Source organism: Pithys albifrons, chromosome 15 (genome assembly GCF_047495875.1).
Source record: "Pithys albifrons albifrons isolate INPA30051 chromosome 15, PitAlb_v1, whole genome shotgun sequence".
In the NCBI taxonomy this organism is placed as follows: Eukaryota; Metazoa; Chordata; class Aves; order Passeriformes; family Thamnophilidae; genus Pithys; species Pithys albifrons.
The window spans coordinates 8,718,012-8,741,803 of record NC_092472.1 but is presented as its reverse complement, the minus strand read 5'-3'; the positions used below and the strand labels follow the sequence as shown (position 1 = coordinate 8,741,803).

At 47.5% G+C, this 23,792-nt stretch overlaps 2 protein-coding genes across 2 annotated transcripts; both read left to right on the top strand.

Annotated features, from left to right (window-relative positions):
- Positions 1 to 1,236: 1,236 nt before the first annotated feature.
- On the top strand, positions 1,237 to 17,626 carry NDFIP1 (Nedd4 family interacting protein 1). Its single transcript, XM_071570265.1, has 8 exons — positions 1,237 to 1,354; positions 10,727 to 10,814; positions 11,575 to 11,705; positions 12,556 to 12,643; positions 12,819 to 12,943; positions 14,648 to 14,714; positions 15,273 to 15,378; positions 17,328 to 17,626. The coding sequence occupies exons 1-7, from the start codon at positions 1,310 to 1,312 to the stop codon at positions 15,374 to 15,376; spliced, it is 648 nt and encodes a 215-aa protein (XP_071426366.1). The 5' UTR covers positions 1,237 to 1,309; the 3' UTR covers positions 15,377 to 15,378; positions 17,328 to 17,626.
- Positions 17,627 to 17,646: 20 nt separating this feature from the next.
- Positions 17,647 to 19,895, top strand: LOC139678964 (uncharacterized). The gene is made up of 2 exons (XM_071570264.1): positions 17,647 to 18,808; positions 18,850 to 19,895. Exons 1-2 carry the CDS (start codon positions 17,647 to 17,649, stop codon positions 18,855 to 18,857), a joined length of 1,170 nt encoding a protein of 389 aa, XP_071426365.1. The 3' UTR covers positions 18,858 to 19,895.
- Positions 19,896 to 23,792: the final 3,897 nt, after the last annotated feature.

The following is a 23,792-nucleotide window of genomic DNA, read 5'->3' as shown; positions in this document are numbered from 1 at the left end:
GAAAGAGATTTCTGAGCTGCAACACCATCTGCTTCATGTGGATATGGAAGAGCTGACGGTGCTTTCGGAGGACTTGGCCAACATCTTGTGTTTGGCTCAGCTGTGGTGCAGCAGTCGCTGCCTCTTCCCTGCCCGCATGGGCACATGTTGGCACTGCCGTGGCGGTGGGACAGGGATAGGTGGGGGGTCATGAACAAGGCTTGGTCAGTGTGGCTCACACAGTGCTGGTTTCTGAGCACTGGCCCCCGTGTGCTGCTGCTGAGGCAGCAGTGTTTGTCAGCGTGGGTTTGTATCAATTTTCTGACTCCACATGTTTTGCTAACAGGTCCCATGGCAGCTTCCACTCTGAATAATTATACTGTGTGTGTTTTATGTGGTGCATGGAGCTCGTGGGGTCACTCCTGCAGCTCCCGCAGTGCCAGGGCTGTGCTGCTGGTCCGCAGCATCCTCATGGGCAGTGAGGGCTCCCTGGCAATCCGGGCTGGCTCTGGGGAGTTTCAGTCACCCTCCAGACTCCAGTGGAACTGCCGTGGAGCTACTCTGGTTGGAAAGCAGCCTAGCAGAGAAGGACCTGGGAGTGCTGTTTGACAGCAGCTGGATATGGGCTTAGGTGTGTCTGGGTGGCCAAGGGGGCTGATGGCACCTGGCCTGTACCAGGGTTAGTGCAGTAGCAGGACCAGAGAAGTGATTCTTCCCCTGTCCTCGGCACTGCTGCTGTGTCCAGTTCTGGGGTGCTGACAGCAAGAAGGACATTGAGGAGCTGGAGCATGTCCAGGGAAGGGAATGGAGCTGGGGAAGGGTCTGGAGAGTCAGTCCTGTGAGGAGAGGCTGCAGGAGCTGGGGAGGCTGATCCTGGAGAAAAGGGGGCTCAGGGGGGACATTCTTGCTCCCTGCAACTCCCTGACAGGAGAGGGGAGCCAGGCAGGGGTCAGGCTCTGCTCTCAGGGAACAAGGGACAGCACAAGAGGAAATGGGCTCAAGCTGTGCCAGGGGATGTTCAGGTTGGACATCAGGAAGAATTTCTTCACAGAAAGGGCTGTCAGGCATTGGCAGGGGCTGCCCGGGGAGGAGTCCCCATCCCTGGGGTTGTTCAAGGAACGCGACACTCAGTGCTCTGGTCCGCTTGACAAGGTGGGGACGGGTCACAGGTTGGGCTCCGATCCCAGGAACCCTCTCCATCCCCGTCGGTTCGGCTGGCGGGGCGGGGCGGGGCGGGGGGCGGTGACGGGGCGGGCGGGGCGGAGCGGCCCCGCAGGAGCAGCGCCCGGGCCGCCCCCGCCTGCGCAGCCCGCACCGAGCCCGGAGCGCCATGGCGGCCGCGGCCGCCGAGCCCAGCACCGGCCGCTACCAGCAGGTGAGGGCGGCGGGGCCGGGCCGGGCGGGTCCCGGGGCGGCGGGTCCGGGAGGGGGGCCTGTGCTGGCGGCAGCGCCCGGGGTGGAGGCCGCGGGTCCCCGAGGGGCCGGGCCGGGCTGGGCTCGGCCGCGGATCCGCTTCTCGCAGGCTCGGGGCGGGCTGTGCCGTGCCCGGGGCCGCCTGTGCCTGTGCCTGTGCCTGTGCCTGTGCCGGGCCGGGCTGTGCTCCCGGCCGGGTGTTCCCTGTCCCGGCGCGGGGCCGACCTTGGCGCAGGGCGGGCCCCCCGCGGGTCGGGGACGCCGCCGGGAACGGGCTCGTTCCGCCTCGACCGCAGGTCACCGTTAGTTTTCTTCCACCTTTTGGGTGTAGCCCCCTCTGAACGCCCCCCAGGCCAGGGGCCGGCCTTGCGGAGCTCCCTCGGGAATTCGGGGTGGTTCCTCCCTCCTGCCTCCCGTTTGTCCGCAGGGCCCGCCCCTCGGGAAGGGTCGGGGCTCGGCGGGGCCCGCGGTGTGACCCAGTTTGCTGGGCGCCTTTCTGACATGGAGAATTCCTTGCTTCAAGTAAGGGAGAATCAGTCCCTCCAAGCAGCTCACAGCTCGCTCGGGCCGCACCGAGGTGCTCACAGGAAATCGCTGTGTTGTGACTTTTCCTCGGTCGCGTTTCCAGCGTGGGTGGGCTCGCTCTCGGCAGAGACCGAGGTGCACCCTCCCAGGGGATGGAATACTTGTCTCATCTGACAGCTGGAGGTCTCGGTGTTTTTACATACTGGAAGGGTGAAAATTAAGTAAAACTTAGGCTTTTTTGTTGTTCTGTGCTGGACGGATATGTTCTGCTTACAATGGCAGATCTCTTTGTGTTGTTCTTGGAACGGGTAGGGACAAATAGCCAGGTCTCTGCACTAATCGCCTTCCCTGGCGCAGTCCTGCTGTTGTTGGCGACCCCGAAGGGTGTCCTCACAAAAGTCCTTTCCCAGGTGATCCAGCAGCGTGTCCCATTGCCTGGAGCCCGTGGGGACAGGGGACGGAATTGCCTTGGCCTTGGGTGACCCTGTGCCTGGCTGGCACACACCCTCCTGCTTTCCCTAAGGAGGGGTATGGAACGCTGTTGTTCCCCGGCTCCTGCTCAGCCCGCAGACAGAGCAGACGCCTCTGTGGAGCACAGCAGAGATTAGGGAGCCAGACTGTGCCAGAGGATTTACACTGCTAAAGACAAGCAGATAATGGAGGCCTGTGAAGCGACTGGTGTAACTGGAGTGCAGTCAGATTCTTATGTGTACATATATTTAGTTTTGTGTAGCTCTTCAGAAATTGCTTTTTCTCCCCTCGCCCTCTGCCAGAACCCAGGAACTCGTATTGTGAAGTGTCAAGTGTCTTATCGCTGAGCTGGCTCCTAATGTTTGTGTTGCTCCAAAAGACCCTGCAAGCTGTAAATATGCAGAGTTGGGATTTAGATGAAGAGGAGAGTGTGGGAGTGTCTCTCTTGCATTGAATTTGTCTGTTTTTCTCCATATTTTGAAACCTACTGTGTGCCTGAATGTGCAATAATGAATGTTGACAGACTGATAGTGAAGTGATGACTGTAAGGGTTGGAGGTGAACACAGCACCCAGTAAGTGGGGGTAGCCTGGAGAAATTCCGGACAAACTCATTTAATTCTTTAAATTATTGGATTGAGGCAGTGGAGGAATTTTTAAAACTTGATCAATCTTGTCAGGTAATGGGGCTAATGGATTAGCGACGTTGGTTACATTTGTAGGTGGTTCCTGGACAGACAAATGTGATTGACTGTCCAAACATGCTGGGGACTTCACTCCAGGAAGGATTACTGGTGTACAACATGTTTGTAGGAGCAATCCTGGTGAGGTCTGGGCACTATTTCAACATGTACAATATGTAAGGTTCCTCAGGTGCCTGTATTTTCAGGGAAGAATAAAGATAGTTAATGGGGATGATCTGAGAACAACAGAAATCGACAAACAAGGTTGAACCTTTGTATTTTCTCTGCCACCCCTTCCTCAGCCCGTGCTGCCCTGTGGATGGGAATTGGGGAGGTGGAAGAGGGGCTATGCCCCCCCATCAGCCCCTGCCCTGCAAACTCACAGCTTGTGTCTGTTCGCCAGGGAGGGCAGTGCTCGAGAGGCGTGCACTGATTTATTTTCCAAAGCCAACTTTCTAGCCCTGGGCTTTGTTCAGGCATTGGATAATCTGATAAAAAATAGCCTGCGATAATGCCCTCGGGCGATTTGCGTCTGACCTCACGGACTGAGGAAGTGCAGCTCGATGCAGAATAAAGCTAAAACTCTGGAGAATGGATTTCGGCTGCCCGGGCCCCTTCCGTGTGGAGCAGGGCTAGGACAGGGTGATGGGGCAGGCGGGAGGGTTTGGATCCTCTGCGGGCGGGATGCCAGGGCTGCACTTGTGGAGGTGCCAGTGGGAGAGGCCTGGGAGGAAGGAGGACTGCAGCCTGCCCTGGGAGTGTTGTTCCCAAAAAGGGACAGTGTATCCTAAAAAGGGACGCTGGGAGGCTGTTGTCCTTTGGACCTACCTTTGGGAAAGTTGCACAGGGGTGTTGTTGGGTTTAGAGGCTTAAAACCTTCTGAGCATCCCCCTGGGTTGTGAGTTCAGTGGCAGAACTGTATTTCATCCTTGGAATAGAAGTTATCCTCCATTCTGGAAAAAAATAACACAGCTTTAACAGGTTTATTTACACTCAGTGTTAGCCAGGCCTGTTTTTCACTTGAAGCATTCGAAAATAAATGTGAGGTGTATGAGTAATGTAAACCCACCTAGGAAATGGTGGGAGTGTTAAATAACGGAGACAGATTCCTTTTTAAGTGCTGTTTCTTCCTGTGCCACTTGTTGAAGGCTTACATGGATCGTGAATCATTCCACAAAGGGAGGTGGCTATTGGAAAAATAGGGAAGAAAGACTTTTCCATTTGTTTGTTTTCCATCCAGTGAAACTGTAGAAGATAGAATAGGAATAGAGTTTAAATCCACAAAGGACCATAATGCTTCCATAGTATCTGGGAGGGCTGCAGTGGAACAGGGAGGCAGATACCAGTTGCTGCTTTGTGGGCACCCTAAATTATATTTAAATTTTTAGCTTAAATAGGCACACAGATCAAAGCTAAAAAATGAGAATATTCCAAATAATTTAATGTCAGCAGTTAGAATTAGAGATGTCAGTGACTGTTTCCTGAGTGAGGTACTTCTAGTGTGCAGATGTGCTGGCTAAAGATAAGAACTTCCAGGGAAGATTGTTTACACATTTATTTTATTTAATAAGTAGAACAAGAGATGTCCATTGACGTAAAACCAGTAAAGAGCAGACAAACATTGCAGAGTGAAATGGCTTGTGCAGTTGCTGCTCTGAGGTTGTGCAGGAGATGCCCATGTCCAGCTCAGGCTGTGCTCAGGGGACTAAAGTCTGGTGGTTTTCTTCTGAAATACCTACCTCTGTAGGCAACATTACCTGTCAGGTGAGTTCTCAAGGTTTTAGTGATTCTGTGTGAAGAGGTAATTATAGAATTAAAATAGATTCCCTCTCTAAAACTCAAAGGACGTGGGAAAGGCAGGAAACAGTAGCAGTCCAGTGTCATCACACAGCTCATGTAACAGGAGAAAAGAGCTTTGCCTGCACACTTTAAAATAAAATATTATCTCAGGCATCAGGATTGTGTTGGACTCTGAGCTGGGCTTTGTTGGTGACTTTACTTTCTTCACTAAAATTCCATGGGGCTCAGTGACTCCATTGGGAAGCAGCTGTAGGAACAGTCTGTGTGAGCTTTGGCTTGTTAAGTGGCTCCCAGGAGATGTGGTACCTCTTTAGATGGGCTTGGTATCATGTCTTAAAAGCAATCATACAGAAAACAGATAGAAAAAGTTCTCTGTGTGTGAATTCTGATCCTTTGTCGTTGGGACTAATGAGAAAAACTCAGTAATGGTGTATCCAGTCATTCTGTTCCTGCCTCTTCTGAATGTCCAAATTTGGTGACACAATCGGATTTTTTTAACTTCCTTCGTATGAGAGTTTTAAAACTTGTGATATTTTAAAATGTTTAAAAGATCCAGAATTCTTTCTATGTGCCTTAATGTCCAGAAAAATACAAGTCTGATCCTAAATACTGTGAGTAGGCCTTATGCTAAGTGTGAGAATTTAATTACAGCTATCTAAGATTAAAGCCTTCTTCTTCCATATTAAGTCCTTGAACACTGAACTCTAAGCCCAGTCTGTGGGTGCAGGTTTGTGCTGGCCCAAGTGCTTGTTTACAGTGTGTCCAGACCAGTCTACTTCCCCACTGGAACAGAAATGAGGGAATTAGATCAGCTGCTTCCCAGGACCGAGCAGTGTTTCTGTGTTGTCAGGCCCTTGGCTGCAGTGAGTCAGAGAAGAGCAGCATCCTTGTGAGCTCAGGTTGTATTTTGATGGAAATAAAACATGCTCTGATCTGTGTTTTCACCTTGGTGGCTCCCAGGGTTGTTGCTGATGTCCCCTCAGGTGGATCCTGTTGGTTTCTGCTCCTTGTGTTCTCGCTGTGTGGCAGGGAGCCGGTCCAGCTGGGGGAAAAAAAAGTGTTTTTTCAGGAGAGGTCACAGAGGCACAGTTTTCAGTCCTTTCTCAAAATGGAGGAGTGTTTCAGAATCACAGAATCCTTGGAAAACTCTTCCAAGTTCAAGTCCAACCTGTGGCCGATCCCCACCTTGTCAATCAGACCAGAGCACTGAGTGCCACGTCCAGTCATTCCTTGAACACCTGCAGGGATGGAAACTCCACCACCTCCCTGGGCAGCCCCTGCCAATGCCTGACAACCCTTTCCATGAAGGAAATCCCAGGTTGGCACAGACCTTGGGCAGTTGCTCCCCAGCACCAGGCTCTGCTCGAGGCCATGGGGAGAAGCGGTTTCCCTGCTGCAGCTCAGGCAGGAGCATCGGCATCTCCGCGGGGCGGGCTGGCTCGGCACGGCTGCCAAGTGTGTCACCAAGATGTGCTCAGCACACCCCGTGCCGGGTGCAGGGAGTGGGGCAGACACGCTCCTCGGGCTGACACAGCTCCGGGAAATCTGCTGGAAGTGCCTCTGGGAGAAAACAGTTATTTGCTCATCACAGAGAGGGCTGGTGGGTGTGGGTTGGCTTGTCTGGTAGCTCATCGTTATTCCTGCTGATTAATAAGCTGATATTAAGTTATAGGAATCTGCAACAGCATCGGGCAAAAGTCAGAGTTTCAAAATGGAGTGTGTTTAGAGTGAAGTGTAAAATCAATAGAATAGTTCTCTTCAGAATTGACAGCAACTTTAATTTGCTTCCAAAAGGCCAGGGTTATGGAAGGGGAAGAATCAGGGATATTGCAATGGGAATGAAGAGTAACGCTGGTTGTGGGCAGGCTGGTGCCTTGCTGGAGGAGTCTCAAGTTTAGTAGCAGTACACATTTCTAGATACTTACTTATTTTAACTTTTGGCTTGCAAAGGTTATGATTGCATCACTCCGAAAAAATCAGTCCTGTCATGTTTTAAAAAAGGTACTGATTTTCTTTCTGTCATTAGCCTAAATATCTGCCTTTTTAATAATCTCAGAGAAACCACAGTAACAACACAACTGAGACGTGGGGAGGGTTGTCTTCAGTCTAGAATTCCTCTGTTGGGTTTCTGTGCAGTTCTGTCCAGCGTGCCAGAACATAAAATAAGAACTGGAATGCAGTAAACATTGATGATAAACGGCTGAGTTAATACGTTACTGTGATATATTGCTTGTAGTAATGCTGATTTTAAAATAAAAATATTTACATGCAGCTTAAGGACTTGGGCAAGGGGAATTAAAAAATAAAGATCCAAAACTATGTCAGCAGCCATATGCTGAGTTTAGGAAATTTTGAAGAATTAACCAGTATATTTATTGGAAATGCTTTCTTCAAAGTTTACATGGAAATGTATCCAAACAGTTTGTAAGTTTTGACCTTTTGTGCTGCTGTGTCCTGTGCATTTACATGGGACATGTCTCTGTCAGGGGGAAGTGGCAGCCAGAGGTGATGTCCTGCTCTGTGCCAGGCTTCTGATGCTGTTTTTTGAAAATAAATATCCCTGGGTATTCTATCAGCCAACTTTCTGTTGCTTTGACAATCACAGCTGCCAAACAGTTCTTTAATAACCGTATCCACGGCTGTAAAGACTGTCTTATCTTTCAGTGCCACAAACATCAGAATCTTGCTTTGAAAACTAAAATCCATCAGTGAACTGAGGCAAGAATTACCCCTGAGCCTCAGCAGAACAGGCTGAAGTCAAACACTGCTTTAACCAGGTTCTGAAGTCTCAGGGGTGGCCCAAGGGGGAATTCCTGGGAACCAAGACTGTACCTGGAGCTGCGCAGGGCAGGTGAGACACAGGAGGCCAGGGCAGCACAGCTCTGCCGGCCCTGTGAGGCCTCCTGAGTCATTCTTCCTGTCACATGAACCCTCCCTGCTCTGCTAAGAGGCACTTAGTTGAATTTTAGATGCCTGGAATCACTAAAACGGCTGGAAGGCATTTGTGTACCTTGTCCATTAGAAGAAAAATCTGTTTTCTATAACTGTAATCTCCTACAGCCTCGAGCTCAACTTTAGAAAGTAGCTGCATTTTTTGTGTTGTTACCCGAATTGTGATTTTGAAGCCAGCAGTGAATTCAGCTGCTTTCTCCCACACGACATTGGTGGAAGAACATGTATTTCTTTTTACTATTGAAAGAAGAACCAGTGGTAGGAGTTAATATTCCACTCAATATCTCTGTCCTCTTTTGTTTCATCTCTTCCAGTGTTGTCACATATAGAGCTTTCCTTCCCCCTCCTTGGTGACTGCACTCTCAGGTTGTACATGTCTTCTTTGTCACAGACGTGAGGGGTTTAATTTCTGCCACCCCCTCACCTGGAGTGCAGGTAACAGAGGCCATGTGGGATCCAGGTGTGCCAGAGCCTTTCCTTCTCCATTAACAGACTGGATCATGCACAGGGAGCAGGAAAAAAGGGGAAAAGTGTTGAATTTTTATGGATAGACTGACAATAAGTATAGTGGAGCATTTTCTGGAAATTCATAGACTACAGAGCTGGGAGAATTACGGAATCATGGAAGGGTTTGGGTTGGAAGAGACCTTAAAGCTCATCTTGTTCCAATCCCCTGCCATGGGCAGGGACACCTTCCACTACCCCAGGTTGCTCCAAACCCTGTCCAGCCTGGCCTTGGACATTTCCAGGGATGGGGCAGCCACAGCTTCTCTGGGGACAGACTCAGTGAAGTAGTTTGTGTGTTTCTCTGTCCCTCGTGCTCTGTGCAGGCTGGTTTTGGATGTCTGCAGTAGTGCTGTCGCTTTTTTTAATTTTTAAAGCATATCTTAATAGGCAATTACTTCACAAGTTAGTTTGCATTTTCTTCTAATGTCTGAGTTCCATGGGGTTTATAAAATCAGGCATTTTTGTTCCCTGGAAAGGGCTCACACTGTGAGCTGGTTTGAGAAGATGAAAATGCATTGCTGTGGTGGGAATTGCTGCAGCTTCTCCTGGCACTGCTCAGTGCCCTGGGGCTCATTAAAGCTGCAGGTGAGGCAGGTCCTTCCACCTCCACCCCCGTGGCCTCACTCCCAGGGCACAGGGAGGGATTATTTGCTGTGGTTCACATCCGGCCAGGGACCAGCATTTCGGATGTCTCCTGCTGGCAGCCACAGCTGCTTCTGCTGTAATGTGGATTAAATTTTCATCCAGATCACTGAATTCCTTCTGCTTCAAGGAAGTGGCTCAGCTTTGTGTCATGTGAGAAGTTACTATCCAGAAAACTTGGGACTGACCAACACTCCTATTTTTTCCCACCTCTCCTGTTTGGAAAGTGTGAATGGGGAGAGGCTGGTGGCTGTGTTAGAGGAGCAGGGTGAGCTCCAGCTGACAGTGAATCAGAGTGCAGGGCTGTGATGTTCTGTTCATACAGCTGGACTGTGCTCCTTATTTTTTTCCAATGCTTCCCAGTATTGTTTCCTCCTCCTTCTCTTGGCCGACCTGTTGGACCTGCCAGCAGAATCACTCGTGTTGTCACCTGCTAAACGCAGTCAAGACTTTCACAGAGGACGTGGTTATGGTCTGATCTGGAACAGGCTATAGATCATAGGCTTTCACTGGCACAGGTTGCCCAGAGAAGCTGTGGCTGCCCCATCCCTGGAAGTGTTCAAGGCCAGGTTGGATGGGGCTTAGAGCAGCCTGGTCTAGTGAAGGTGTCCCTGTCCATGGCAGGGGATTGAAACAAGATAAGGTTTAAGGTCCCTTTCAACCCAAACCATCCTGGGCTTCTGTAATATTTGATCTTAGGCAGCAAATGGAATAAAGCCCCCCAAAACCAGAACAGTTTGGTTCTTCATATCCAAGGCCTGCCTTTAGAAGTGTGAGCTGCTTTGTTTTTTTTTCCCTGATGAGATGTACAAGCAAAATAAGAACATACCCCCAGCTCCTCAACCCCTGGGTTAGGTCTGGAAGGACTTGAATGGCAACATGTTTCTCCAAAGGAAAGAAAGCAAAATAAGATGGATGGCTTTAGGAACATTGGCTGAGGGGGAGGGAAAGCTCAAGGAGGTGTTCAGGGGTGATTGCAAACAAGACCAGTAGTTTGAACCCAAGGTGGTTTTTTGAGGTGAGTTGCATTCTGCAGAAAACCTGAGCAGCTTTGCTGCTGAGATGATGGAAAATGGAAAGAAGTTAAAAATGAGATGTCAGCTGTAGCCTCCTTTCTGGTGTGTTCTGCTTTGAATTGTTGGCCTGGTACTGCTGCTTCCCTGATCAAAGCCAGCCTGGCACACCTGCCTCGTGCAAGTGACACTGTACCCGTGATAGCTCCATGGTTATTTATACTGAGCCTGTGGGAAGCACAGTGCACAAAATAAACCATCTCCTTTTCAGTCATGCAGTGTGAAAGGTTGAAGGGAAATGGCAAGATTCATACTTACGTGCATCATTATGTAATGTATCCATGGAAAAACACTTCCTTAGCAGAGCCACAGGCAGAAATGGAGTCTTTTGTTGGGTATCTCATGGTATTTCTTTAACTAAAAGAGATGCAACTGCAGCTCCTAAGCAGTGGGAGCTGAGGAAGTGCCAGGGAAATGGAAAGGTACTGGAAAGCTGTGCGCTGTGCTTTGTTGGAGTCCAGGTGTGTGAGGAGAGGATTTAAAAACACATTAAAACCGAGATGGCATATTGATCATTCCAAGTGGGAGTGCTTTTGGAGGGAGGCTGAGCAGCTGCTCAGTGTCCTGTGGTGCTGCAGAACAGTCTCCTTCCAGAAGAGTCTGTTGTGTGCAATTAAAGCTGCAGGGGTGATGTGACAGTGCTTGAGAAACCCCCTTAACCTCCTGTGTGTGGGTCTGTTCAGCTGCAGAATGAAGAGGAGCCGGGTGAGACTGCGCCGGTGGTGAGCGATGCCCCTCCGCCCTACAGCAGCATTTCTGCAGAGAACACAGGTAATTCACCTGGAAGGAAAGGGCTGGCCTTGCTCTGCTCCTGTTAATTGCTCTCCTCTTGTCGATGACTGGCACTTCCCAAGCTGCAGGGATCAGAATTGATCCAGAGAGCCTGTTGGTACTTGTGGTTTAGGAGATGCATTTTGGCTGCATTTGCCTGATGTCATCCCATCAAGTGGTGTTCAAGTTACAGTTCACAGTGTTCTCAGTAAATTGAAGGCAGTTAAAAATCAAAGTGCTGTGAGGATTTGTGTTCCCCTCTCATTATTTGGCATTTGGATGATGCTGTGTCCCTTCCCAAAAGGACTTAGGACTTAAAAGCATTTTAAGAATTCACTCTTCCTGCAGTTTTTGCTAACGAAGGACTTGGTCCTAAGCATTGTACTTCTGGATCATCCTCCTGTCATGCCACTAATAACTTTAATAACCACTTTATAACTACTTGGACCTGGAAATACAACTGTTTCTGAGTATGCAAGTCAGGAGAGACAGCAAGTGGTGGTGTTTTAAACTTCAGTGCAGCCAGGCCTGTTCAAGTAATGTTCTGCGGATTGCTTGGCATTAGATAAGGTGCTCCCATGCTTTTCACTGAGTGTTTTGGAATGACAAGAGCCTGGAAGGGTGGGGAGGGGACAGGAGGGGCAGTCTTCAGCAGGCTGGGGCCTTGGGTTGTTTGCAGTCACCTGGAATACTCTTGTTCCCAACACTGTGTTTTTAAGGAACTGACAAGTTACCTTCTGTGTAACTGTTTTTTGTGCAGCTTATTTTGACTACAAGGATGAGTCAGGATTCCCGAAGCCGCCGTCGTACAACGTGGCCACCACACTGCCCACCTACGATGAGGCAGAGAGAACCAAGGCTGAAGCCACCATTCCCTTGGTTCCTGGGAGGGTGAGTGCACTGCCTGGCTGGGTGTCCCTACATTTCCGGGGGGAGGATTTCTTGTCTAACTCCAGCCCATCATGTGCCATGACTTTTTTCTTTTGAGCTGATTTTTTATGTGTGTGTTTTTTAAGCTTTCTGGGACGGTGATATTACACACTCCTAGGAGTTCTGTGGCTATTTTTCTTTCTTTTCAATTTTCCTCTGAATGCTGTGATGATGTCAGACATCTCAGTAATACCAGCATGTGCTATCCAGATTAGCTTGGCAAGCTGACAGAGGGACTGTACTGTAGTCCTAGGCAGTGTCACTGGTTTTTGGGTTTTGTTTTTCTGTTTTTAAAAAGGTTTAGGATTAATTCCTCAGCTGTCTGGCATATCTACCCTTGATACTCTTGCTGCTTACTTAGTTGACTTTTCTGGAGGTCAGTGCAGCTGATACAAGGATGATAAAACCATTCTCTCAGAATTATTTCTTTTTGTTTTTTCAACCTTATCACTTGTTCAGGCCCTTCCTCCACCCCTGCTAGCAGTAGATGTCCACTGCTCATTATACCTCTTCATAGAAGCCAAATTCCTTGCTAAGATGATAATTTTTTGATGAGTACAGGAATTCTTTACAGTGAGAAGGACATGCTGGGTCTTGACTATGTTAAAAATAAATTTCATATTGTGTAGATAATATTTCATGCCCTGCATCGTCTGAGGATGAGAAGCAGGAATTTTTTCCTGCTTGCTTTTGAGGCTTTTGAGATGCAAAATTCCAGCCCTTTCTTGAAGAACCACATGCAGAACTGGGATTGCTGTATGGACTGGACTGACTTAAATTCTCCCCTGTGGTGTTTGCCTCTGATTTGCAGGATGATGACTTTGTGACACGAGATGACTTTGATGACACTGACCAGCTGAGGATAGGAAATGATGGCATTTTCATGCTGACTTTCTTCAGTAAGTACGTGATGGAATGAACTTATTTTCAAGCAGTGATCCAAAATAGTTCAGGTCACACTTATGTTTATGTAGCACCAGGAAAAAACTGTGTGCAAGGGGTTTATGATTTTTTTTTTTTTTGCCTTGGAATATAAAGATGTCTTGACCTACTGCTTTTCTCCTGCTTTCTCAGTGGCATTCCTCTTCAACTGGATTGGATTTTTCCTGTCTTTCTGTCTGACCACTTCAGCTGCAGGACGATACGGGGCCATTTCTGGGTTTGGTCTGTCTCTTATTAAGTGGATCCTTATTGTCAGGGTAAGTTGTGTGGTGCAAAACAACAGACACTGATACTCTTCTCCTCCAGCTTTTTTTATCTCCCTTATATTGAAGTTAGTGATAAATTTAGTTATGTATAATGAAATAATTTTGAGCCACTTATTCACTAAGAACAGAGCTTTTTTGAGGGAGTTGGTAAATTACAAGTTTACAAGTGGATCTGTAGAATGCAGGAGAGGAAGGATTGGGATATTATCACACAATAAAAGGGCTTGGAAAGAATTCATAATTCTATCCTGTTTATGGTGCTGGAATTATTATTGTAGTAAAAGAAAATAAAGATTGCATACCCAGGTATGTGTTGTGGATGTCCGATCCCTGGAAGTGTTCAAGGACAGGTTGGATGGGCCTTGGAGCAACCTGGTCTAGTGGATGGTGTCCCTGCCCATGGCAGGGGGATGGGAAGAGATGAGCTTTAAGGGCCCTTCCAACCCAAACCATTGTGAGGTTCATTCTAAATGTGGCTTTCTCTGATGGCACCATTGGATGCTGAGCAGGAGCAATGATTGATCTGTGCAAGACCTTTACCCGGGTAAAGCCAGCCCTGCCATCGGCACAGGGATGTGCCTCTCCACTCTGATGTTCCTTAGGCTCTGCTCTGGAAATAAGTGAACTCTCTGAAATGTGGGATAGCTGATGAGGAGAGTTGCACTGGGAGAAGCCCTCTGGTGCCCTCTGGTGCGGCGTCCCTGCGGCACAGGGGAAGGGAACCAGGAGGAAGCTGCTCTTCTGTTTGGCTGTGTATTTTTGGAGGGATTAGGAGAAAAGATTTGCATCAGGAAATTACTTGGAGCCCGTGAAATGATGGCACGCAGACATCCCAGGCTGAAAGGCTGAATTTCAAGCAAAGAAGCTTGTTAGCTGTGCATAAGTAGAAGTAAGAGAGCATTGGTGTTGGGCTGTCACTTCATCTTTGGGGGCTGGGAATTCTAATTTGTAAATACAGCACCTATTAAATTTTCTGTACACAGTGAAGCTTTTTGGGGCCATCTTGTATCAGTGGGTTAAGAACTATCTGCTGGATTAAGAGATGTGACAGAAAGAGGTGACAACTTAGATTAAACATGATTTGATGTAAATTTTGATAACAAGTTTATATTTTGTTAGGTCCTTAAACTTGAATAGACTGAAAACAAAGAAATGGTACCCTGTTTACCACTGGCACAGTGAACTTCAGGCTCTAGTAGTGTAGGTGCCTTTCAGTCAATAGCCAGTAATTTTTGCAATAGAAAATCTTGCCAGAGGGTTCCCCAGATCTGACATGTCTTTTTCAATGGCTGTACCATCCAACCTTACAGTGTAATGATTATGATGCACTGCTGCAAGCCTGGTCTTTCCTTTCAGAAACTGTAACTGTGATTGGTTTATGAGCATCAAGGACACAAGTTAAAACAGGAATATTTGCCCAATAGTGTCCTTGTGCTCCACGGATTGCCAGGGTCTGTGACTGTGTACTGAATCTGTCCCATTCCCCTTGTTAGAGTTGCTCTGACGTGTACAGAAAACTAAAAAATAACAGTTTGTGGAGGGAACTTGTTCCCTGCAGTCTGCGCAGCTGGTGAAATGCAGCATTCCATGAGGTCTCCTGTGTGCAGAATTGGTCTGGTTATTGCTGAAATTGGTGGGAATAGATTTGGATTACATGTTCTCTGACCTACATCTCTTTGTTTGTTTGTTTTCCAGTTCTCCACCTACTTTCCTGGTTACTTTGATGGTCAGTATTGGCTTTGGTGGGTCTTCCTTGTACTAGGTGAGTGTTTGTGGGGGAAGATCCTTAAAAAACCTGTAAGTGCAGTTAGGATTTTGTGAGCTCAGCTTTCCTGGCTATTAAATGTGTATGTAGATGTACAGCTGAAATGTAACCCTCATACTCATCTTACTGAATGCCTTCAGGTTTTAAAGGTACATGTAAACACTGTCCTTCTGTTGCCATTTCTTGGTGGCAGCATCCTGATTACCTTGCAGAAGAAGTAAAGAAAAGAACACGGCTTGTAACCAATGATGTATCTTAAATGGAAGACTGGGTTGTTGTCTTCCTGGTTTTATTTTCTTTTTTCTGCTTTGGGAGTGACTGGATCTCATTTGGAGTCAAAAGTTTTGTGATTCCCCAAGGAAAGTTTGGTTTTGAAATTGCCTGAAATGCAAAGATTAGGTGTCATTGCTAACAAAATAATTATTGTATGTAATCAGCTGTTGTGCACCCAGTGATGAGGTCCCTCTGTGCCAGCAAAGGGGATTTCAGCTGCTCCCTCTCTCATGGAAGAAGCAACACCTGTGTTAACTGGACAAATGTATCTCTTCCCTCCAGGTTTTCTGCTGTTTCTCAGAGGCTTTATTAATTATGCAAAGGTTAGGAAGATGCCAGACACTTTTTCCACTCTTCCCAGAACCAGAGTTCTCTTTATTTACTAAAGGTAAACTTTCTGCTTTCCTGAATTTATTCGGTTTTGTTTTTAACTCTATTTAGAAACTCTTTTAGTCTGTAGACTTTTCTTTGCTTTAGTATTTCTAGAACACAAGGCAGCAGGGAACAGTTGTTTCTTGGGATCTCGTACCCCGCTCCTGTGTCTGTGACTTGATGGGGAGCAGAGGAATACTTCACATTTTTCCCTGACGTTTTACTGTGGGGAATTATATATTCATTTGATTCCGTGACTGGATACTGCAAGAACAAAGTCTCTGCCCCTTGGTATTGCACTGTATTCAGCAAGCATTTCTTTTAGAATTAATCACATGCTTGAAACATGTGGTGTGTCCTAAACATGAGTAAAGGTCACAAAATGCTGTTAGAGGGATGTGCCAGTGCCTTTGGCTTTTGGCCCAGAAAGAGCAATTTGTCTGAATTCTGCCTGCTGTTTGAAATTGCTGTCAAGCTCCTGAAGAAATGACACTCCTGCACACCTTTGGTGTCCAAACCCCCCTCCCACCTGAACACACTGTCCTGCCTGAGCATCTTTCAAAAACCTGAATGCCTGGAAGTCTTTTGCTTTAATGCTGAACCTCAGCCTTGCTGCCTTAATGGTGCTTGAAAGGAGGAGGCTTAAGTAGCTGAACCCTTGTAGCACAATTTCCTGCTCACAGCAGATAATGGCCTGGCATTAACTGTCCCTCCCCGAGGGGAAGGAAATCCTGGAATAGGTTGCTTCCCAGCTGGGGAATGCAACATGATGCTCCCTTTAGAAATATCATAATAGCACTCCATTTCCCCAAGACAGAAGCAATTGCAGCTGGGACGGTGGTATAAAGAAACAAAACCAACCCCAGTTTTAAATAGGGGGTTATTAAATTGTTCAGATTCTAAAACTGAGCCTTGGTTTTCCAAATGCACTTTCCTTTTATTAGAAACTGCAAATTGCCTAAGATTCTGCTTCATTTCTAGTCTGTAAGGAGAACCTACAGCACAAAGCAGCCTTTGTGCAGTGTTTTCCACTGGTGATAGTGTGTAAAAATAGTTCAGTCAATTCATTTATGGATTTCAGTTCTGTTTAACAAAGTTCTGGTTTATGACCTCCTCCAGGATTTGTAATATCCTCTCTGATTCCTGCTGAGTCACCAGAGGCTTTATTTCCCTAGTTGTGTGGTCACATAGTGTGAGCATTTAAAATCAGCTTTATCATCTGTAGCTTGTCTCACTGAACAATTTTTTTTTAAATTTTGCTTCATTACCAAAACTTTATTTTTCATTTATTGAAGGAACTGTTTGGTTTCTTTTTGCACAGTCTTTTGCCATGTTTGGAATTTGAAATTAAAACTTTAGAGACTTTGCTTCACTCCCTGCTTGTGAGGATGGAGGTGTAGATTGTTTAATTTCTTATTTATGTGTCATTTTAGAGCTTTCAAAAAGCACTTTCCCTTTTAGATATCCTGAGATAAATGTCCAGAATAATTCATAAATATTACAACTTCGACAATTCCTCTGAAAATAAATCAATATTCCTAAATTCTGAGTGAGGAAAGCACAGAACACATGTCTTTTTAGTGTATTATTGTTCTTAAGATGTGATTTCCTCTGCAGGGCATGATGAGAAGGGCACAATGAATGAGCATTTTAATGTTAGAGCAGGGATCTTTTTTACAAAATTAGGATGGGAATAATTACTGCTAACCACGAAAACAGCCTGGTGAAATGAATCCAATGGAAATCTGTTGTTTGCTATTCCACCCGTGTGTGCAGTAATGGACATGATCCTGGAATTATCCCATAAACTATGCACAGATCCTGAGCATTTGCTGGAGTCATGTCATTCTATGCTGAGATACTCATAAGTCTTAGACATCCTGTGCTCTGTGTGAACGACATCCTTCTGTTTTCCAAAATAACACTCTGACTATAGTTTCGGTGTTCAATATCCTTCTCCAACAGATGTTTTCTGGCAAATGTCTTCCTGCATTAGTGAATTCCCCCCCAAGAAGCAGCAGGACACCTGCAGGAAGTGAATCAAGGCTCTGGAGCAGAAGAATAAATAATCACCTGCTTTAAAATAAATAAATAAAAGTACTCTTGGGAAAAAGAAAAAAGAAGCATTTCTTTCTATTTGTTTTTAGGTGTAAAATTTTAATAATTAACACAGAATTCTGTAATTGTTGAATCATTAGTGGCTAATGTTTGAAACAGCTATTGCAGTCGAGTCTGTGATGTGCTAATAAAGCCTTACAGCGATAGTTTGTTGTGATTTGGTAGCATGAGCCGTCCCGAGGCCAGCAGGGGCCAGGCTTGCTTTATTTCCTCCTCCAGCCTGGGAGCTGCTTGGGCTCTGTGTGTGCTGTACAGCCCGAGTGTGCCGAGTGCCACGTCCTGCTACATAGTCTGGGTCACACCGTGTCCTGTACAGCCACAGAACAGTGTCCTGAGCAGCCCACATAGCACAGTGTCCCTTGCAGCCTGTGTCACACCGTGTCCTGTACAGCCTGTGTCACACCGTGTCCTGTACAGCCCACAGAACACAGTGTCGTGTACAGCCTGTGTCACACAGTGTCCTGTACAGCCCACAGAACACAGTGTCCTGTACAGCCTGTGTCACACAGTGTCCTGTACAGCCCACAGAACACAGTGTCGTGTACAGCCTGTGTCACACAGTGTCCTGTACAGCCCACAGAACACAGTGTCCTGTACAGCCTGTGTCACACAGTGTCCTGTACAGCCCACAGAACACAGTGTCCTGTACAGCCTGTGTCACACAGTGTCCTGTACAGCCTGTGTCACACAGTGTCCTGTACAGCCTGTGTCACACAGTGTCCTGTACAGCCCACAGAACACAGTGTCCTGTACAGCCTGTGTCACACAGTGTCCTGTACAGCCCACAGAACACAGTGTCCTGTACAGCCTGTGTCACACAGTGTCCTGTACAGCCCACAGAACACAGTGTCCTGTACAGCCTGTGTCACACAGTGTCCTGTACAGCCCACAGAACACAGTGTCCTGTACAGCCTGTGTCACACAGTGTCCTGTACAGCCCACAGAACACAGTGTCCTGTACAGCCTGTGTCACACAGTGTCCTGTACAGCCCACAGAACACAGTGTCCTGTACAGCCCGTGTCACACAGTGTCCTGTACAGCCCACAGAACACAGTGTCCTGTACAGCCTGTGTCACACAGTGTCCTGTACAGCCCACAGAACACAGTGTCCTGTACAGCCCACAGAACACAGTGTCCTGTACAGCCTGTGTCACACAGTGTCCTGTACAGCCCACAGAACACAGTGTCCTGTACAGCCTGTGTCACACAGTGTCCTGTACAGCCCACAGAACACAGTGTCCTGTACAGCCTGTGTCACACAGTGTCCTGTACAGCCCACAGAACACAGTGTCCTGTACAGCCTGTGTCACACCGTGTCCTGTACAGCACACAACACTGTATAGCTTGTCATACCGTGTCCTGTACAGCCCACATAGCACAGTGTCCTGTACAGCCTATGTAGAGTGTCTTGTGCAGCCTAACACCATGTCTTGTACAGCCTGTGTGCTCCTTGTCCTGTACAGCCCACAAAACACAGTGCCCTGTACAGCCCACGTGTGCTGTGTCCTGTACAGCCTGTGTAACACCATGATCTATGTAGCCCACATACACCATGTCCTGTGCAGCCCATGTAACACCGTGTCCTGTACAGCCCGTGCAGCACCGTGTCTTGTACAGCCCATGTAATACCACATCCTGTGTACACTGTGTCCTGTCCTGTACAGTCCATGTACCCTGCATATACCATATCCTGTCCATCCCACACACACCACGTCTTGTCCATCTCACGTACACCATGTCCTGTCCATCCTACTTATACCATGTCCAGTCCTGTCCATCCCACGTACACCGTGTCCTGTCCTGTCCAGCCCAGGTACACCATGTCCCGTCCATCCTACATACACCATGCCCTGTCCTGTCCAGCCACATGCACCAGTGGTGAAAGGATGATCTCAGAAGCTGCAACGACAGCACCACAGGGTCTGCACACCTGCATTCCAGCAGCACCTCTGCTGCCTTGGGAGGAAAGGGGTTGCTGGGATCTGAGTTCCAAGGCAGTGCAGGGAGGGAGGATTACTGAGAGGTGGCACAAATATTAATTTTTAACAGTCTGTATTCTCGGTGTTGTAGTAAACTTTCCTTTCGCACTGCACACTTTTTGGCCTACCCAGGGGTTTTCACAGAACATGTCCATAGTGTAAAACTGAAAGATCACATTGCAACTTTCTATAAAAAGTTACCTTGCAAAACAAAGGCCTTTTTTTCCTTTGGCTCGGGACTTTTGAGACAATTCCTAACATACCTGTAATTCATGCTTTTATAATTTGTGTTAGCAGAGACTCTGATGTGTTCAAAATGTAGATTTAATGTGCACTCCTGTGCTTTCTGCCAAGTGGTAATTCACTTCGGAGTTTTACTATGTTCAACCTGTAAATATAGCAGAACATTAATAAATGTCATTTCTGTAGCAATTTTTTGCTGTAGGACAGTGTTTAATTGAGTTTTGATGCATTATTGTACCTGGTTATTGGTGTCAAATGCAGATTATCTGGGGGAATTCCATCACTTTTCCACAGGAGTAACACAAATCTCCCCTTCAAGGTGTCCATAACATTTTTGGAACCAAGCAGTGCCAGCCTGTCAGGAAATTGTGATTCCATTTTGGGGGGTTTGTTGGATGTTTTTGTAGTTTTATGACTTACCTGCCTTGTGAAACTGTGGTTTTGGTTCACAGCTGAACTTCTCAAATGCACAGTCCCCACAGATAAGCAGTAGGGGCTAACAGAGACAGATGGAGGTTCCACATATTTCTCTTCAAACAGGAAAAACTGAACACACAATTAGGAATTTTATCCTGCAAGGCAAAATCTGCAGCTTTGGGGAATTCTGAGTCACATTTGCCCAAACTTGGTCGATCAGCTTTGTGTTTGCTCTCCTGGCATCTGGGCCTTATTTGGGCTTGTGCATTCAAAGAACTGGAATATTTGGCATTCCTGTTTCTCCTCCTTTGGTGGCCTGAAGCTGCAGACACCTACAACTCTGTGTCCCCCCACAGACAGCGGTTCTGGAAGTGCCTGGAGGGCTGGGTGGGTGATGGGATCTGGAGAGCCCACGTTTGGTTCAGCGTGTAACACCAATTCCAAGCTCAAGGAGTTATTTTGGGTCTGTGACAGCTCAGCCACTTTCCACCACCTAAGTGGCAGGTCTGTGGTCACCTGCAGTGACCAAGTGAATGCATTTGGCCTTCCTGCAGGCTCCTTGTCAGCCAGGTTGGCGGATGGAGGCTTTGAGGGCAGACACACCTGTGGAGTGGCTGTGCCATGGTGGGAAAAGAGCTCAGACAGCCACAGGACCATTGAGAAGGGCCTGGAGTGACAGAAAAAGGGGGAATAGCTTTAAATTGACAGCAGACGGGGTATAGGGAAGAAATTCTTCCTTGTGAGGGTGGTGAGGCCCTGGCACAGATTGCCCAGAGGAGCTGTGGCTGCCCCATCCCTGGAAGTGTCCAAGGCCAGGTTGGACAGGGCTTGGAGCAACCTGGGATAGTGGAAGGTGTCCCTGCAGGGTGTGGAACTGGATGAGCTTTAAGGTCCTTTCCAGCCCAAACTAGTAGAAAGCACATCTTGAAATCTTATTTCCAGTTCCCACAAAAGAAGGAAAAGCAACCCAAGGGAAGAAGACTCAGCTAAAGGGAGAACAGCATGTGCTGGAGGAAATCAAATGTGCCTATGGAGAAGGTAGCTCCTCCGCAGAAAGGAGTGCATCTGTCCATTGTTGGTGCTCTTCCACCTGCTCCAGTGGGAACTCCAGTGAAAAGATTGGTACTGTCTGGGGCATCCATGTGAAATAGAGGACTATGCTGAGGAATAAAGCCTTCAGTGGGAGACACTCCATTTACTTAGAAGTTTTTCCCTCTGTTCGTGTCGTAGCTAATAGTTACATTTCCAAGAAGTGAATAAATATTGCTGGCTTTAGGAATGGTTTCTCTAAACTGTTTGACTTTACTGCAGAAGTCTTTTCTCACAAGAGAAACACTCTAATGAATTAATCGCTTTGTGTGTTGGCCACACAAAGCCAAGGACTGCCTCATGTTCAGTGGCTTCATTAGTGGAACTGATTCACAGGCTGGATTTCCTTGACCACTCCTTGGGGCTGGTGCACTCTGCTCCCAGATCCATGTGATGGCCAAGGGGATGGCTGGAGATTCTGGAGCAGAGGCTGGTAAGAAACACCTGAATGAGACGGCCGGAAAACATAACTCAGTCAGAAGCTCAGCCTGGGGGTGCAGCAGCTCCTTGTGCCCAGACTGTGCCCAGGGTGGGACTGTTGGAATTGCTGCCATCTTTTTACATGATGAAGTTCAATTTTCATAGCACCTATTGTTGTTTTAATTGCCTCTTGTTTGAAAGATGGCATTGCTTTCATGGGAAGAAGAGAAACAAATGTGTTTGAAAATACATAGAATATTCGAAACCCTATAGCAGTTGGATTAAAGAACCTATTTAAAAACTCCTTGAACGTGCAATATTTACAAGGGCTGTTTTAGTGGTGATACCTGTTATTCATCAAATAAAACACTTCACAATGTGGGTACTGACAGGCTTGTGCTCCCCCCAGGTCCTGTGAATGCCCAAATCCATTCACTGCTCCAACTGGTTGCTCTTCTGGGCTGTAACTCCATCCCATTTCAGCTCAGGATGGAGGTGCTGTGCTGCTCAGGATGAGGATTTCCATTTTACCTTTTTTTCCCTGCAATTTTTGGGGAATGGACAAAAGCCAGTCAAGAAAGGAAATTACCATAACACAAGGGCTTAGTCACTGTTTAATGTAAAAAATCAATCACAGGTTGAATCCTAGAAAGTAATTTCAAATCATAAGATTTACATCGACACAAACCCTGTTTTGCGAGGCTTAAAATATTTTAATAAAACATCATAGCAATGGATATAACAGTAAAGAAAAAGGCAGGGATCTCTGCCCAGGCTCTGGAGAGTCAGAAAGGATCCGTGTCTGGAACCACAGGGTGCTGTGGTCCCAGGAGTGAAACATGGTCCATGTCCCAGGGTCAAGTGTAGCAAAGTATAGCAGTGCTGTGGACTTGCTTTAAAAAAAATTGACTTAATAGAAGCCATGCTAAATAGGAAATTGGTGTTTTCAAAATATCCATCACATCTCGGTGAGTTCTAATGGGCCACTGAACTGTAACCTCAGGTGTTTTTCACAGGAGCCACCTGGGCACTCATAGAGGGTCCTTGGAGCATCCTCTGGGCAATGGTGGGTGGCGTGTGGGGCAGTGGGTGAGGGCAGAGTGTTTCCTACCCATGGGCATCATCCTGGAGTGGTGTCACTGCTGGGTCTGGAGCCTTGGTGGGCCACAATGCCCCATGCCACAGTCATGCAGCACATGGACAAAGTAGGTGGCAGATTGGAGAATGATGAGAAAAAAACCCCCCATCTTTGACCAGATTTGTGTTTGTTTTTGTTGTTGCTTTAACCAAAGTGACTGGAGCACAGTAATTAAAGGCTCAGTGGCTCTAATTGGAATAAGTTTAAACTCGAGGTCAAAATCCCTTCTGGCACTTCCTCTGCCTAATAACCATCAACAGAAATCAAACAAATCCAACTGGCTCCAGCCCCTAATCTGCAACCAGGAAAGGTCGGGTGGCGATAAGGGAGGCTGCAGCCACAGACAGCCATGGGTGGGAACACGGTCCCCTGGGCTGAGGGACAACAGGGACACAAGGGCACGTGTTGGTGCTGCGGAACAAGTGATGGTGGGGCAGTTCCTGGGTGTGGGTGGTGGATTGTCCCTGGTGCTGTCCAGCTGGGAGATGGAGGGAGGATGGGGCATCTTGTGCACAAGCGAGTGATGCTGGTGCAGCCCGTGGGAATGGGTGCTCAGCATCACCATTTCACCAAAATGCCCATTTCCTTTGAGCAGATGAAGGCACTGAGGCTGTGATGGAGGCCGGAGAAGGAGCTTTTACAACCCAGTGCTGATTCCTGGGCGCCTGGCGGGTGTTGTGCCCCCCCAGCCCACCCACCGCTGCCGCTTCCTGCCACCGCCGAAGGTCACTGCCCTCGCCAGGTCGCCACTTTAACTACTTTGCTAATTATGCCCTAAGCTGGATCTTTAAAGTGATCTGTGAGGAGGAAAAAAAAAAGAAAAAAGGAAAGCAAAGGGGTTGCAGATGTGCAACAGCCCCGGGATGCAGCGGGTGCGGGGGGGGGGGTCGTCCCACCCTGCCACAGGCTGTCCTTGTCGCAACGACTCTGGTACCTTTTGCCTACAGATTGTGTCATTTTAATATTCTTGGGATCTTAGTTCCTGCTTCCCTCTCTGCCAGCCCAGTCTCACACGTGGTACCACC